A 16678-nucleotide genomic window follows, 5' to 3' on the forward strand; every position below is an offset into this window, starting at 1 on the left:
ATCAGCTTTGCCAGCATTAGGCCAGCTTAACCACCTGATCCAAACGGTATGGTATCTCAACCAGTTCATTATCAGCTTTGCCAGCATTAAACCAGCTTAACCACCTGATCCAAACGGTATGGTATCTCAACCAGGTCATTATCAGCTTTGCCAGCATTAGACCAGCTTAACCACCTGAACCAAAGCTGGGCCAGGTGGTTTCAGAGACCATTGGTGATACTGGAACTATTCTGTGTCAAGTTAGGCCCACAGAATTTGAATAGATAGAACGGTTCTTTCACTGTTTCTCATGGAAATTTGGCTAGTACAGCATAGAATGGTGATTTTTAAGTGTTGAGTTGTCTGGACTGTAAAGTCACACTGCTTGAAAGCTGCAGATCAAAACTCACCTGAAAGCTAACATAGCTTTATCAAAACTCACCTGAAAGCTAACATAGCTTTATCAAAACTCACCTGAAAGCTAACATAGCTTTATCAACAGGGTTTCCACAGGTCCTTGAAATCCTTAGTTTAAGGTTTGTGAATTTGAGGGGATAAATCAAGGCCTTGAACGTTTTTGAAAGTCGACATAGACATGGGTCATTGAAAGTGCTTGAATTGATATACTTTGTGCAAGAATAGAAATTGAAGTCCTTTTGATATTTTTGTTTTAGTTAACGTGCACAGCACAGTCAAGACGTGTTGAAACATTCAAGCCTCTCTGTCTTTTTAATACAGTAGTTGTCTGTGAGCTTCTGTAAAGCTGCAAGTTCTCATTACAAAAAAGTGGGTCCTTGAATTTGAGGGATTTGGGCCAGGAAAGTCATTGAATTGATGTTTTAGAAGGTGTGGGAACCCTGCGTCAAAGACTACTCTTCTAGTCAACAGCATGTTAGCAATCCATGGCAGCAAGGAGACAGAGAAGCTGATAGGCTCATGCTGTACACCTCTCCGCTTAGTGACTAGCTGTAAGTTGCTAGTCCAACATTTTACATCAAAATGTCTGCCGCTCCGACAGCCCAGGAATGTTGATTTGAATGGGAATGACCGTTGTATGCACTCAGGTTCTGTGGTTTGGCCATAGGTTGCATCCGAATTCCAAGTTAGTTGTATCAGTTTGTCATGGATTCTTAGTGATTACATTTGCATATTTCTGAAGGGGAGGGAAAAACTTTTTAGAGTAAATGTCATTTGTCTTTGAATAAGCGAAGGCTATCAGAATAAGCATATGGCAGCACAATTTCCCTTCAACATAACACAGTGACTTAAATGTTTTGCCCCCAAGACATTTTGCTCAGGTTCAAAGACATATTATCAATCATTTTATGTACATTGTATGGTGTTGCACTGTTTTCTGACATGTTACCCGGAATGAAAGAAGACTCTAAAGTTACAGTTCTCTCTATGGGTAAGCGAGAAAACATTTCAAGTTTGAAGAAGCTGTAAAGGTATTTTCTGGCTTACTGTATGTTGTTTTGGGGCGCCGATTGTAGTGGCACAATCGGCATTGAAATGTAAAAAATGTTTTGTTTGAATTTAAGTCACTTTTTACCAGATTTACAGCAATAGAGACAGTCCGCATGTCTGGGAACGCCCACAAAATGTTAAACGGCTGGCGCGCGAGTGGGGTAAAACCGCCGATATATCTCATGGGCTGACTCACCAAAAGACGGTGCTGCGGCTCTAAACTACATGTTTGGGGGTTCTAGAGCAGAACACAAGACGTCTGCTCAGATGTGTGTTTACTGCGGTGGTTAAATCCCCGATCGTGTCTGCCTGGGCTGGGCTATCATCAGCTAAATTCTAACTTTGCTGAATGGATAGAACAGGGGATTTACCCCACCCTGACCCCGCCCCCAGCCAGGCTGAACCAGCTAACCAACGTCTATTGTGGGCGTTCCTAGAGCCTGTATGGGCGTTCCCAGACATGCGGACTGTCTCTTTGTGAACTTTGTCATATTTACTTTTCTTTTAAAGAAATATATTCAATATAAATATACATCTTAAATGCAAATGTTAAATCTTACATCTAAATCTTGAATCTAAATGCTAAATGTGTGCTTGGTGAAACTAAATATTTAGCCTGCGACAAGCAGACGTGCTATATTAGCTAAATATTTAGTTTAACCATGCACACATTTATATATTTTTTTTCATATTTTGCAGCCCACTAGAAGGCGTTGCCTGATGCTGCGTCTCTAGCCCCACATAGAAAATCACATATAGTGGATTTAATATATTTTCTACAAGAAAAGTAAATATGACACAGTTCGCAAATATTGCTGTAAATCTGGTAAAAAGTGAGTTTAAAACTGAACACCACTTTTTTAAATGGTTGGAGCTAAATGTGGCGAAATGTTGCCGTTAATTTCAGTGTGCGCCGCATTACAACCCGCGCCCCCTGCTGTCCTGTATTATGTTTTACAACAGTACTGTGGGGAGAAGCGTTCGTGTTCAATATGACCATGTATTTTATAAACAAATGAGATTATCATTATCAGTGTTTGCAATTGATGTATCTTGATAACTCCTTGAATGACAAATTTGACGTGGTGTTTTCTGACATGGAATACTAAGAATTGTTGGTATTTATTTTAATTGAAATCACTGGTTACAAAAATGATAGTAGATGTACTGGTCTATTGTCTTTTCTCTCAAGTGCTTTATGTGTGTGTGTATATACTGTATTCTTTGTGTGCCACAAAATGAAGTTATTCTAATTTATTGTTTCCAATTTTTGTTACTTTCTGTACCATAGGATATGTGGATTAGAATTTTCCTCAAAAATGTCTCATCTTTATGATAAATAATGTTTATATGTCATGCAGAATTCCAAAAGCTGATAGTGATCTTTTTTTTTTTTTTCCCACTGGATGACAATGTCATAACAATGTTTTGGGACAGCTGAAAAGCACAAGACAGAGAGGTGGAAAAGGAGTTTTGGGGAATAGATTCTAAGAAATGGGTTTCAACATAAGGAAAGTCTAGATATTCATTTAGCCTACAGATATTTTACATATCTTTTTTATTTTATTTTATGCATCAGCATTCAGCTCAGCTCTTAGATTACCAAACATCTTCAGTTGGAAAAAAAAATCATGTTGAATAACCGTTTGGTTTTGCAGTGATTTCAATAACATATATTTTGGTCCCAGAATAAAGTGTTGGCATTTGTATGTTCCTGCAATCCACGGATATGTAGAATATCACATTTCTGAACCAAAAATATGTTGCATTTCACGTGGAGGATTACAAAATTAGAAAATACATTGCCTACATTGACAATATATAACATCACAGTGAATAGGCCTACATTGACAATATATAACATCATTGAATATGATAGTGTGAGAAAAGACTATGTGAAAGAATAGTGTATTCTCTGTGGAATGAGCATAGCCAAGCCATGCTGTACAAGCCAGCACTCCCTGAGAGGAGACATCATTTACATTTGTCATTAGGCTGTTGCTAGGCAACACCATCATCAATGACACAGGTTTGATGCCTTCCCTGAGTAATGGCTAATGTCCTCATGGACAGACACTTTCATTGTGTTTGTTTCATATTACAAGAAGAGAGATGTGAATACCATGGCACAAATCAATATGAAGAGGTGAAATCAGAGAGCCGTAGCTGAAAGAGCTCAGATGAACTCGACTCACAATGTGACTTCAATGAGAAACACCTTTTGTGATTCTCCATATAACCATGTTGGAATATAATGTAGCCTACACTTGCAGTTTCCCATATCAACGTTCTTCATTATTTTCAGAATGCGTACACCATGGACTGACCAAAGCCAGTCCGCATAAATGTCAATAAATCTGCCCTTATGGTCACGAAGCTGAAAGTTGAATGGAATATGGAATTTCTATTTATGTAGCAGCTTGCAGCTGTTGATTGGAGTTTTTATTCTGTCCATTGCCCCAACAGCTATTTTAAAGACTGGTGCCGCAGCAAGGTGGGCGAATCCTCCTAGTTTTCGACAGGAGAGACATGAATAATTCTGCTTTAAATGCTTTTTATTTTGTGTGCTACTCTCCGCTCCACCGTTGTTCACAATAGACCGTTTTCCCAGCAACCGTTTTGAGGTGGTAAAGCAGGAAGTAAAGTAGGTGTAAACAATACCATTAATGATGGTTCCATTCCATTAAGGTGTTCTAGTGCCAGGGCCCTCATTAATGTTATTGGTTACACCCGCTTTACCACCTCAAAACGGTTGCTCTGAAAGGGGCTATAGAGCAGGGCATGTCAAATCTCTGAAATGAAAAGTGTGCAAGTAGCCTATACAAAATTTGAATCACCTAATAATTATAAGGAAAGATTGTGGATATTCTATTACATTATTGGTCAAGTTATTAGGGTACATTATTGGGTTTATGGACGCCATTTTGTTTCGAGAAGGCAGGGTAAACACAGGTGCAAGCAAAACAGTAATGAGGGTTTCCAACTTCCAATCATAGAAGTTGGAAACCCTCATTAGTGTTTTGTTTGCACCTGTTTACCCTGCCTTTTTGACACAAAATGGCCCCCGTGAAAAGGGTCTATTACATTTCGATCAAGTAGGCTATATGCAAAACTAGCAGCGTACACGTTCATAGAGGAGTGTCCAGATTTGGCGATTTCAGCTTGCAGCTTTTTCACGAGCAATGTCATTTTCCTGACTCTGGTATAAGGAAAAGCCTATAGTGAATGATTAAAACAAGATGTCTCAAGATAAGAAGTTATACTTGTGGTTTCAGCCATTAAACCGGGTAGAAACAGCACATAATCATTTGTAGCAGCAGTTGAAACAGAATTTTGATAGAATATTGGCAAAAAAGTGTCCGTGTTTGGCGCTGGTGATGCTAGATTAAGAAATAGAATCTGAGGAAATTGATTATATTATTTACAGGGCACTCCTCTTATAGTGATCACCTTTGGACAAATTGATCACTATAAGCAGATGATCATTATAACCTATTTTTTTCTTTTTCTTGATTTCTCATGCAGATTACCATCTAATTGACATTTGTATATGCATGTATTACATGAATACACATACATATAAAGGAATGTTATTGACTTTAAAAATCCATACAGTAAATTAAGCCTTCAGCCGTTTCAAACATAGTGGTCTTGCATAGACCCAGACGCCGTCATCTCTCCACAGAGATGCAGTGATCTCCCCATATACAGACAGACATGCACAGAGTATCGCTGCTGTATCTCATTGGCTCATTTTTGGCAGTTTGTAAGTTAAAAAAAATCCAATTACTGTAGTAAAAAAAAAAATCCATTGTTCTCAGGTGGGACAAGGCCGAAAATGATCACTGTAAGCAGAGTATTGATCACTATTTAAGCAAATTATTTAAACAGCACGTGTATAGGAATGATTCAGGACCAAGATTTTTGATCAATATAAGCAGTTGACCACTATAACCGTGACCACTATAACTTTCACTATCACTTTTGATCATTGTATTTTATTTTAAAGTCTATTAATTTGACTAAAAAAATAAACAAGAAACAATCAAAAAATACATGTAAAAACCTGACAAGGCAAGCCAAATTCCAGCCAATAAACCTGTAATTTCTCTTTATTTTTTACATCCAGAAGTACAAATGGCAAATAGTTGCATGACCACATACAGGAAACAGCGGAAATTAGCAAAAATGACACAGGAATATCACAATAAAAGCCTCTGTCTGCTTTCAAAGTCAGGAAGTGTTTTTTTTCTTATGTTAATTCACTCGTTTCCTTTTGCCATGTCAGTAACCAATCAGGTTCAAGAACAGAGGTGGAGTCTGAATACTGATGTTTAGTTGAATGTTCCTACACACACACACACACACATTTAGCTTAAATAATACTAACTTATAATTAGAAATTTATAAATGTATTTTCTATTTTATAAACTATATACTGATGCGAAATGGGGGGCACTATATCATGTAAACACAAACATATAGCGAGCTAGTGGACACGTTAACACAAGGTTTACATTAGTTTGTTAATTTCTTTTTTAAGACAGAATTTTTTTCCATTGTTTAGTTCCTCTTTATGTGATTGGCAAAAACAAACATAAAAACAACACCACCACAATAATGTCTTCCTCTACGCTCCAAAAACAACACGACAGCTAACACGCTAACAGTTAACAGCTAACACCACTAATTTTTCTTTTTTCTCCATTTTCCTGCGTCATCTGTTTACTCACTCCCCCTCCCTCTCTTCTGATTGGCTCTCTGCCCTCTCTCCTGATTGGCCATTAGCCGGCAACACGGTAGTTGGCGTGCACCTCGGGTGTGATGTCACAGACGCGGCTCAGCAGCTGTGACATCACGGCCGTGCGGTTGCCGCGGTAACTGTCCTGCAGGCGGCCCAACCGCTCGACCGTGTCGCGGTCCACCTCCACCGCGCTGTTACCATGGGAACCCAGAGCCTGGGATGGGACAGGAAGTGAAGGACAAGAGAGAAACAGAAAGAGGGGAGAACACGTTAGCTCTAATGTGGGTAATAACAGTCAAGTCACTATATATATCTCCAGTACAAGTTGAGTCTCAAGCAGGGATTCCGCTAGACTTCCTGACGGCCAATGCGGCAGTAACATTCCAGAATTCCGGCCATATACAATATCTATTGGCCACACACGGAAAAAAAAAAAATCTCAAGTGTTATAAAATAATTGTTTCCTAAATAAACATTCTGAATCCATTTATTTCTCTATAGTCTATAGTTGATCTTGTGTTGTCATTAAGAGGCTAACTTTACTGCAAGAATATTTAATTGGTCAGCATTCAACAGGCCTACATGTCATTCTCGGTAAGGACGCTTTCGTTATTGAAACACAGACAACATGCACGCTCCTATCTATCTGAATTTGCAGACACTTATTATGAGCCACTATCTCCTAATAAAAAATGCTATTCTCTAGCGGACCACCAGGCGGAGCCCCGTGGACCAATGACCACAGTTTGGGAACCAATGGAGTAGAAGAAGACTGTGCTTTAGCGCTAATGTGGCTAATGAGTGCAGTGTTTAAGAAGCTCATGTGGCTAACGAGTGCAGTGTTAAAGGAGCTAATGTGGCTAATGCGTGCCGTCTTAAAAGAGTAGAAGAAGAGTGTGTTTACCGCAGCTTCTTTGGTCTTGAACTCCTTCTCTCTCTGCAGACGATACTGCTCTATCTCTGCCTGAGCCTCTTCTTTAGCCTGACGGAGACGACGGTTCTTACCTGAGAGACACAGAGAGAGAGGGAGAGAGAGAGAGAGGGGGAGAGAGACAGAGACACAGATGGAGAGGGAGAGAGACACAGAGGGAGAGAGAGAGAGAGAGACAGAGAGACACAGAGAGAGAGGGAGAGAGAGAGAGAGAGAGAGAGAGACAGAGAGACACAGAGGGAGAGGGAGAGAGACACAGAGGGAGAGAGACATTAGCCACTTTCACACAGAGATTGCGCAATATTGCCATTCAGACGGCCCGCAACGCCGGCAGCCTTGCCACAGAAATTGTTTTCACACAGAGACAAGCAGCCCCACCATATTTCCGCCCCGGGGTGTGTTTTCAGGTTACATCCCGGATTGAAATGAGGCGAGGGGAGGCATTTCCACCCAGGTCCTCCTAGTAGCCTAAATGAATATTTTCATAGGTTAGTGTAGCCTAGGCTACTGTATGATGAACGAATTCATTCAACAACCAAACATCGCCGATGTATGCCAGCAGCTCTCAACGTGCAGCTGGTCGTTAAGAACATCAAAGGATAAAAGACAAGTCTGATGAGAGCTCACCTTAATATGCCCACAATGCAGAAAGTGTTGGCCACATGCAGCGTGGTAACAAGGCTTTCAATATTCATACGATCGACTTTATGGATCACAGAGGCACCATCATGTATTAGGGACAAGGGGAAAAAAGTCTGTTCTCCAAAGCTGGACGTGACGGCCCGGGCCCGATGTCTCCCAAACACTTGAGCCCTGAATCATCACTAAACCATTTTAGTTTACTTCCTTTTCTTGTTTTAACAAGATCTAAACCACTAACATTATCTTTTTTATGGTTATGATCCCATTACTGCCATTCATTATTTACTGTTGTGGTTATTGTTGTTATAATTGTTATACTGTTTAGATATTATCATTCCTGATCATTATTACTATCAATTGCTCTTATTGTTCCTGTTTGATGGGTCATGTTGTTCTTGTATTTTTCTCCTTGCAATGTAAATGCTTTAGCAATACATACATATGTCATGCTAATAAAGCTCATGGAATTGAATTGACAGAGAGAGAGATATACAGAGAGAGAAATAGAGACAGACAGCCAGACAGAGACAGATTGAACCATTTACTATTTGGAGACAGCACGTTTGCAACACCTCCTGGTCAAATGCTGTAAATACAGGAACAAAACAATTAAAGATTTAACCATTGGAAGTTCCTGTCATGGATTTGCCACATTCTTGGGCCTGCTCTTGTGGTGGTGATGACCCACTGGCAGATGCAGACATAGATGCTGTGTTTTTTGGGATGTACAAAGCCACTGGGCTAGATAGGAGAGCTAACATTACTTCAACTTGGGATGAGTCGAACATTCTATTATTATTTGTGTGGCATCTTCTCTACCATATCCCATGATGCTTAGCGACTGACTCATTGGCAAAAAAACGAGCATATTCACATGCCGGAGCCGATGCTCAAAATCCTAAACTGCAGTACACCCTCCCAACCACTGAGCACCGAACCGATACATCCGGCGCTGTGGAGCACCTAAATATTTGTCACTGGCATGTGAATAAGGGCTCGGTATTGGAAATTACGCACTATTTTGGAATGCCATGGCACCCACATCTTGGATAACAACATTGTCTCGGGGGTGGGTACAGTTGTATTGTGATTGATAACGTGTATATCGCGTGCAGCCATTTAGCCGAGCCTGCAGTGGATATAGGGGCAGCGCATCCCAGACGAAAAAGGAAGAATGACTGATGAGTCTCGCGTTGAGGCTAGGCAAATGGTGTGGACGTTAACAAATCAGAAAAGAACGGGAGCTTCGGTTGGATTCTAGAAGAACTGTGCCTAAAAGCAAGGCATTAATCATTTAACTGATTTTTCAATGGACAGCCCAGTCTCATTCGGCTCTTTTAGGCATATTAGGCTTTTTCATTTGCTATTTAAGTCATATTTCCATCACTGATGGAAAATGACTTAAATCATCAGACACAGACCAACAGAAGGCTGTGTTTGGTCGTGCGGACCTAGCAGCAAGTCACCAAGTCTGCCCCATGAGCCAGGAGAGACCATTTACAGTAGCCTACAGTACGTTGCTCCCGCGAGGTGGGGATGCAGAATTCGGCTAACACTGGGCCTCCCTCTCTCCCCCTCCTCCCCGGCCTCCGGTACTCACGTTTGCGGGCCTCGGCCACCTTCTCCGCCGCTCTCTTCTCGGCCTGCAACAGCTGCTGGATGCCCTGAGACTGAGACGCCATGTTGGAGCCAAAGCTCTTCTCTGACGGTGGACACTTAACAGAGACAGAGCAGAGGGAAGTGAAGGTCAGCTGAGCTGAGCTGTGTCGTGTTTATCATCAGGCGCGTGACGGACGTGTCACGTGACGCTGCAGCCCGGTCACATGACTGCGTCGCGGAGGGGGCGGGGTCTATGGGAGGGGTTTCAAAAACTGCAAAAACTAAATAAAAAAAAATAATTACATTTAGATTTAGAGTATATATATATATAACCTACATTGTATTTGACATTTGACTTTTGTTTAATAAAGATGTCCACCCTTACTAGCCTATAAGAATGAGAAGTGTGTGTGTGTGTGTGTGTGTGTGTGTGTGTGTGTGTGTGTGTGTGTGTGTGTGTGTGTGTGTGTGTGTGTGTGTGTGAGAGAGAGAGAGAGAGAGAGAGAGAGAGAGAGAGAGAGAGAGAGAGAGAGAAAGAGAGAGAGAGAAAGACAAGAGAGAGAGAGAGAGAGAGAGAGAGCGAGCAGGTCAGGGTGGGGTAAATCCCCCCATTCTCCCCATTCAGCATAGTTTGTTTACAGGGTAAGGCCGTGTGACAGAGCTCCGCTCAGATGTTATTGCTGTGAATGATAAGATAAGCTATATGATATGATATTGTAGCAACCCGGTCTAATATAGCGTACTGTATTTACACAGAAGTATGGTGATATTGACCATTATGCAATATTTCTTTGGATATGTTATTTGGGAACATACCAAGCTGTTGTATTGCTAAAAGCTGGCTGTTCTTCTCCTCTCCTCTTCTCCCCCTTCACTTCCGCTCTCGACAGGAAGTACCCTCCCTATCTGTCCTCGCCATGGGTCCTCTCGGTTAGTGACATTTTTTTCCAGGATGGCGAAGGCATGAACCGCCCTTCTCTGCCTCTGATTGGCCTAGCGTCAAACGTTGTTCATCCAATCACATTCGCTTGGCTAACTCCACTACTGACAGTGCACATGTAGGGTGCGTTCGGAAACAAATACCACTCCGAGCGCCCAGAGCGCACTCTGGCACAAACTGGACCATTCGTAAATTGGGAGCGCTGTTGGAATACAGCGTTCGGTTATTCAGAGTGCTACACTCTTGGAGTGGCAGAGCGCACTCTCGGCACTCGGTCTGAGGAGATGAGATGGCGCGTCAGAGGCTCTGACTTGGCTCTGACTCAGAGCGCCAAGAGATGATGAACTGCTAGGTAAACTAGAACGACCGCACCGCGGATTTATGTTTATTCTTGAGTCCAAATCGCCATTTGAGGCAAATTGGAAGAAATTCTGTGAAGGCGCTTCTGAGATGTGTTACAGAGCTTGGAAATTGGATGTGTGAGGTCACAGTGACCTTGAACTTTGACCTTTAACCATCAAAATCTAATCAGTTCATCCTTGAGTCCAAGTCGATGTTTGAGGCAAATTTGATGAAACTCCGTCAAGGCGTTCCTGAGATATTGCGTTAACAGTCAAGCTTGAAAATGGCATTCGAGAGGTCACAGTGGCGTTGACCTTTGACCTTTGACCACCAAAATCTAATCAGTTTATGCTTGAGTCCAAGTCGATGTTTGATGAAGTTCCGACGGCATTTGTGAGATATTGCGTTAACAAGCTTGAAAATGTTGTTCGAGAGGTCACAGTGACCTTGGCCTTTGACCTTTGACCACCAAAATCTAATCAGTTCATCCTTGAGTCCAAGTCGATGTTTGAGGCAAATTTTATGAAATTCCGTCAAGGCATTCGTGAGATATTGCGTTAACAAGCTTGAAAATGGCGTTCGAGAGGTGACATTGACCTTGATTTTTGACCTTTGACCACCAAAATCTAATCAGATCATCCTTGAGTCTAAGTCGATGTTTGAGGCAAATTTGATGAAATTCCATCAAGGCGTTCCTCAGATATCTCGTTAACGAACATCGGACGGACGGAAGGACATACGGACGGACGGACGGACAACCCGGATCCATAATGCCTCCGGCCTGGCTATCGCCGGCGGAGGCATAAAAAACACGGACCTGGCTCAGATATGTATGCACTTCATAGAGAAAATATCTCAACTGTTATAGACTAATATGACCCCTGCCCTGCAAACAACTTGGGATGTGTGCCAAAATCTCTATCCGGGATGAAAAACCCGAAAATGGCCAAAATGCTCCCCCCCCCCCCCCCCTCCCTTGCTATACTAGGATGAACTGACGATGACTGACGTCATGACTGACGTCATACTGGACAGGATGAACTGAGGACAACAGACGCCATGACTGACGTCACGCTTGGGCTTGACTGACATTACATTACATTACATTACGTCATTTGGCAGACGCTTTTATCCAAAGCGACTTACAATAACACATTTTTGTCAGCACTAGAGCAATCAACTATGGAGCACAGTCTATGACAACAACAAATTCTGAAGGAACAGTGGTACGAGTTTAGTTTAGGATTTATTATTATTATTATTTTTTTTTAATAGAAAGAGAGAAAGAAGTTAGATCAAGAAGGGCCCAGATGGAGCCTGAAAAGGTGAGTCTTTAGTCTTTTTCGAAAGATCGGCAGTGATTCAGCAGTCCTGACCGAAGGTGGAAGCTCGTTCCACCATTGGGGTGCCAGGGACGAGAAGACCGGGATGAGTGACTTTTGAGCCCCCGTAGCGAAGGAGGGGCGAGGCGACGTGCACTGGTGGAGGAGCAAAGGGAGCGCTGAGAGGTTTGGAACCTGACCATAGATTGCAGGTACAGGGGTGCTGACTGGTGTACTGCCCTGTAGGCCAGTACCAGGGTCTTGAATTTGATGCAACCTGAGATGGGAAGCCAGTGGAGGTCCCGGAAGAGGGGAGTGACATGAGAGAATTTGGGTTGGTTGAATACCAGACGGGCTGCAACGTTCTGAATGAGCTGAATCGGTCGGATCTTGGTGGCAGGTAGGCCGGCCAGGAGCACGTTGCAGTAGTCCAGGCGAGAGATGATAAGTGACTGGACCAGGAGTTGAGTCGCTTGACTCACTGACTGACGTCACGAGCTGATCAGGTAATGCGGATATGGTGGCCTCTCTGTTTGAAATTTGATATGGAAACCTCACTTCAATCATGAGAGACCGGTCGGTAAGGTTTTTAACAAGAGACTTTATGCATGGCAAGTACTTTGGCATGATAAGGTGGCGCTCCTCTTTAGGTGAGAGGGCGGCATCTATATGGGCTAGGATAGAATGTCTGTGACATCATCAGTGATGCAATTACACGAGTGTAACCAAAAACCACAATTGCTCAAGTGACATCACTGATGATGTCAAAATGCCTATATGACATCATCAGTGCCTATGACATTGTTCTTATGACATCATTAGTGCCTATGACATCACCGGTGATTTCATAAGATGATGTTGCTCTTATGACATCACTATGACATCATCAGTGGGACAAAAATTTAAACAGAGACAGAGATTGACCACTTGCCCCATAGAGGATGTTCTGCACCACATGTTGCACATAATTAACCAAAATAAACAACTGCAACAATACTAACATTTTCGCTGCATCAAAGCAGCCGAGTGCATTCAGAGTGCAGTCAGCCAATCAGAGGCAGAGATGGGCGGATCATGCCTTCGCCATCCTGGGGAAAGAATATCGCTCCCCATTAGCGGCCGTTAGCTCGTTAGCTCGTGAGCCGGGACACGGGCAGAAGAGAAGCAGCAAAGCACGGGAAAACGACAAGAAGAGTGAGAGAGAGAGGGGGAGAGAAGAGAGAGACAACAGAGAGACTGTGACGTAAGCAAATAAACAAGTGTTTTGTGTGTCTGAACAGTGTAAAAACAACAAGACTCCCCTAACGCTAATGTAAAGGAAAAAACAAGCTAGCAAGCTAATGGCTTCCTCGCCTCTTTTCCTGAAGAAGAAAAGAGGAGAAAATGTGAGTAAAGAGAGAGACGCTGGGATTCCATCAGCTTGCTAGCTTGTTTTTGTTACACTAATTTGAATAGAAAGTGACGGCTAGCCTGTTAGCTTAATCTTTACATTTGTTTAAACGGAAACTCAAGCTAGCCTGCTAGCTAGCCTGCTAGCTTGAGTTTGACATTAGCGTCAGTTCTAATGGAAAAGAGGTGGCTGTACCATTGGGCTGGTTTGGAAGGTTTTGGATGAGATTGTGAAGGTTTTAAAGATGTCTTGTGTGATTTTTTTTAAAGTATTTCTGGGAGAGGTTCTTGAAAGTTTGGATGGCTCTTGGTATGTTATGGAGTTTTTTTGTGGTTTTGGTTTAACGGTTGGGTGGATTGGAGTGTTTTGGAGGTTGTTTTGATGAGTTTTGACAATGATTTGAGTACGTTTTGAGTGGTTTTGGTTACTTCAAAGGAGTTTTTGGAGGTTGTTTGGAGATGTTTTGGGGGCTTTTGAATAGGGCTAGGTATCGGTTCAAATTTCATGACTCGATTCGATTCCGAATCGATTAATCACGATTCGATTCAATATCAATTCGGTTAGTGATACTAAAACATGTTTTTTGAGCTGTAACCTGAATTACATGACTGTCAGTCCAGTTATGTAAGACATCAATACTGGTGTTAATATTGACATTTGACAGCAAATTAATATGAAATATCAGTACTTAATGGCTGAAATTGTTGAAAATGGCAAGGACCAACCCCCCTCCCAGAATGTTGACAGTATTGCATCTTTCAAAAATATGCTGTGGACAGAAATAGCTTCAAAATGAGTGTTTAGTTACTCTTTAAAGGATAATTAATTTTTTTTTACACCCCGGACCTTATTTCCAGCTTAAAATATGATGTTTTACTCACCAAGAGAACATTGGTTTCATTCTGATCGCCATAGAAGATATTCAGGTCCGAGTAGAGTCCGAACTGGTGAAAACGGGGCATGCGTAGTACACACTGTAAATAACATATTTTCTGCAACGTAGCGGTTCATATCCTCATATCTCACCCATAAATTAACGTGAATCCGTCTAGTCTCCTCCGGGCTGCCTCGGGCAGCCTCGGTTTCCTCATCCGGGGTCTGTGAATCCAACAGAGGCATTCCTCCTCTGTTCTTGGCCGTGCAGCGCTTGTTCGTCCCTGGCCTGTTGTTCCTCTCTCTCTCCTCGTCTGCTCTTCAATTTTGATGAGCTCTTCATCCGTTGTTGTAAACAAGTTTAAAGTAGCGGGAAAATGGCCCCGGTGCACGGTGATTCCTGGTAGACAATAGCCAGGTAGACAAAGGAGTCAGCAGGAAACTCACGAGACTTCAGTGGGACTTGGGGCGAGGGTTGGATTCACAGACCCGCCACATGGCTGGTCGCAAAATAGTCATCATGTAAAATTAAAATTTTATGTTTTGGTGCAGCCGGCTAACATGAGTGCTTCGTGAGGCTGTCTCTAGTTTTCCAGCTTTGCGGGGTCCTTCGGGCTAACACTGTTTAACAGGGATCACGCGCCGTGAGAACAAACAAACACAGCCAGGCATCATCCAGATCAGGAATACCACGGTCAAACAGACAGTGCGGTGGATGCCCCGCAGTTTGGTAATGCCCCTTCTAAAATTAACTCTCCACACTTTTTGAACTGGCCACAATGCCCCCTTAAAATAAAGTTGCGGGATCTCCTCGTTAATTACATGCGACGCAGTAAACAAACTCACGTTTCCCTCGTCACCAGTCATGCTGGACATCAGTACAAGTGTGAGATCCCTCTCATTCCCGCAAATATGTAACGTGGCCTACGCAAATACAGTGTTGTGTAGTGGAAGCGATCATCTTGCCCTATAATGATCAGAACGGGTGTTGTTCAAACTGAGCATTTATTTCTTCAACATGCTGCAGCAGAAAGGGAGCGGCTTTAGCTCAGGAGGTAGAGCGGGTCGGCCAATGACGCAAGGGTTGGCGGTTCGATCCCCGCTCCCTCCCAGCTGCTGTCGTTGTGTCCTTAGGCAAGACACCTAACCCTCCTTGCTCCCGATGGTGTGTAGGCACCCTGCGTGGCAGCCTGCCGCCATCGGTGTATGAATGGGTGAATGTAGACTACCTACTGATTGTAAAGCGCTTTGGATAAAAGTGCTATATAAATGCAGGCCATTTAGATAAACAGCTGACTTTTCAGTCCATCTTGCAAGACACTATTTTCATAGTTAAGCTACTGTACTTCCCTGCATACGGCAGATACTTCCTTCTTGGAGTTTCAAAATAAAGCACCTCTGCTTCTAACATTAAATAATTCAGGCATCTCAAGTAAAACATAACGAAATTACTATTACCACATTTCTCAACACACACACACACACACACACACACAGATTGCATTTGTGAATTTTTCTTGGTAGGGGGTGGGTGGGTGCACAATGAAAGAAATTATGCTTAGGGCACCCAAATGGCCAGCAGCGGCGCTGCTGACAACGTTGAAGAAGGCCGTTTGGCTGAAACATCCGTTGCTGCTGTCTGTCCCATATGACTCGTTAAACTTTTGAAAGGACATTTTGGTGTGCTGGCCTGTTCTCTCTTTTTTTTAGATCTCTTTTTGGAAACAATGATGCCTCTTGTCTGAAAGGGTCACTCCGGGGAATGTCCAGACCTGATTCAACAGGCATAGTCCAGGACCAGGATTCATGTCTGAAAGTGGCTTTTGTCTCTCTCTCTCCACAGCAGACCATGCAATCCTTCCCCGCTTGCCCTCGCCGTTAGTGTGTGTGTGTGTGTGTGTGTGTTCAGGATGGGATTCGGCCGGGATTTGCGGAATTCCCACGAGGGACTGTTGAAGCTGCAAGATTGGGAATTAAAGGTAAACATTACATCCCCGGGAAAATTTCTACAATCTATTTCTTTTTGAACAATTTAAAAATGTATATACAGTTGCAATCAAAATGATTCAACCCCCACTGGAAATTAGGCTTATTGGCAAAATTTACAAACTTTCAGCTGTTTGCAAAAATATAGGGCTGGTCATTCCACCTGCAGTACTATGTCACAATGTCAGATAGCTGGTTTAAATCAATTGACAACTCGATGATTGTGTGACGTGGGTACATTATTGCTAGACTTCAGTGCTGCATTTGATGTGATCTATTTAATTTCCAAACTCAGTTATGGTTTTAGCTCAGCTCTCCCTTGGTTCAGGAGCTATCTATCATCTGGGTCACAGTGGGTATATTTAAAAGGTTCTTTATTGAACAGTCGGGGGCTGGACTGTGGGGTCCCTCAGGGGAGTTGCCTGGGTCCACTACTATTTTCCATATTTACAAAAGATGAATG

General features: G+C 42.6%; 2 protein-coding genes across 4 annotated transcripts in view; one reads left to right on the forward strand and one right to left on the reverse strand.

The window, feature by feature from the left end:
* Positions 1 to 5542: 5542 nt before the first annotated feature.
* Positions 5543 to 10203, reverse strand: atp6v1g1 (ATPase H+ transporting V1 subunit G1). Of its 2 annotated transcripts, XM_083641679.1 has the most exons (4): positions 10179 to 10203; positions 9364 to 9478; positions 7095 to 7195; positions 5543 to 6404 (listed from the first exon to the last, which is right to left on the reverse strand). In XM_083641679.1, exons 2-4 carry the CDS (start codon positions 9443 to 9445, stop codon positions 6231 to 6233), a joined length of 357 nt encoding a protein of 118 aa, XP_083497805.1. In that variant the 5' UTR covers positions 9446 to 9478; positions 10179 to 10203; the 3' UTR covers positions 5543 to 6230. The 2 variants fall into 2 exon arrangements, with proteins under 2 accessions (XP_083497805.1, XP_083497804.1); XM_083641678.1 differs by lacking the exon at positions 10179 to 10203 and having other exon boundaries at positions 9364 to 9544.
* Positions 10204 to 13093: 2890 nt separating this feature from the next.
* Positions 13094 to 16678, forward strand: part of fer (fer (fps/fes related) tyrosine kinase) — a 30483-nt gene continuing 26898 nt past the window's right edge. For both annotated transcript variants that reach the window (XM_083641392.1, XM_083641393.1), the window contains exons 1-2: positions 13094 to 13209; positions 16073 to 16208. In XM_083641392.1, coding sequence (XP_083497518.1) covers positions 16140 to 16208 — 69 coding nt within the window. In that variant the 5' untranslated portion in view covers positions 13094 to 13209; positions 16073 to 16139. The remainder of the gene's footprint in view (positions 13210 to 16072; positions 16209 to 16678) is intronic.

This window comes from Poromitra crassiceps (genome assembly GCF_964638095.1).
Source record: "Poromitra crassiceps genome assembly, chromosome: 8".
Taxonomy (NCBI): Eukaryota; Metazoa; Chordata; class Actinopteri; order Beryciformes; family Melamphaidae; genus Poromitra; species Poromitra crassiceps.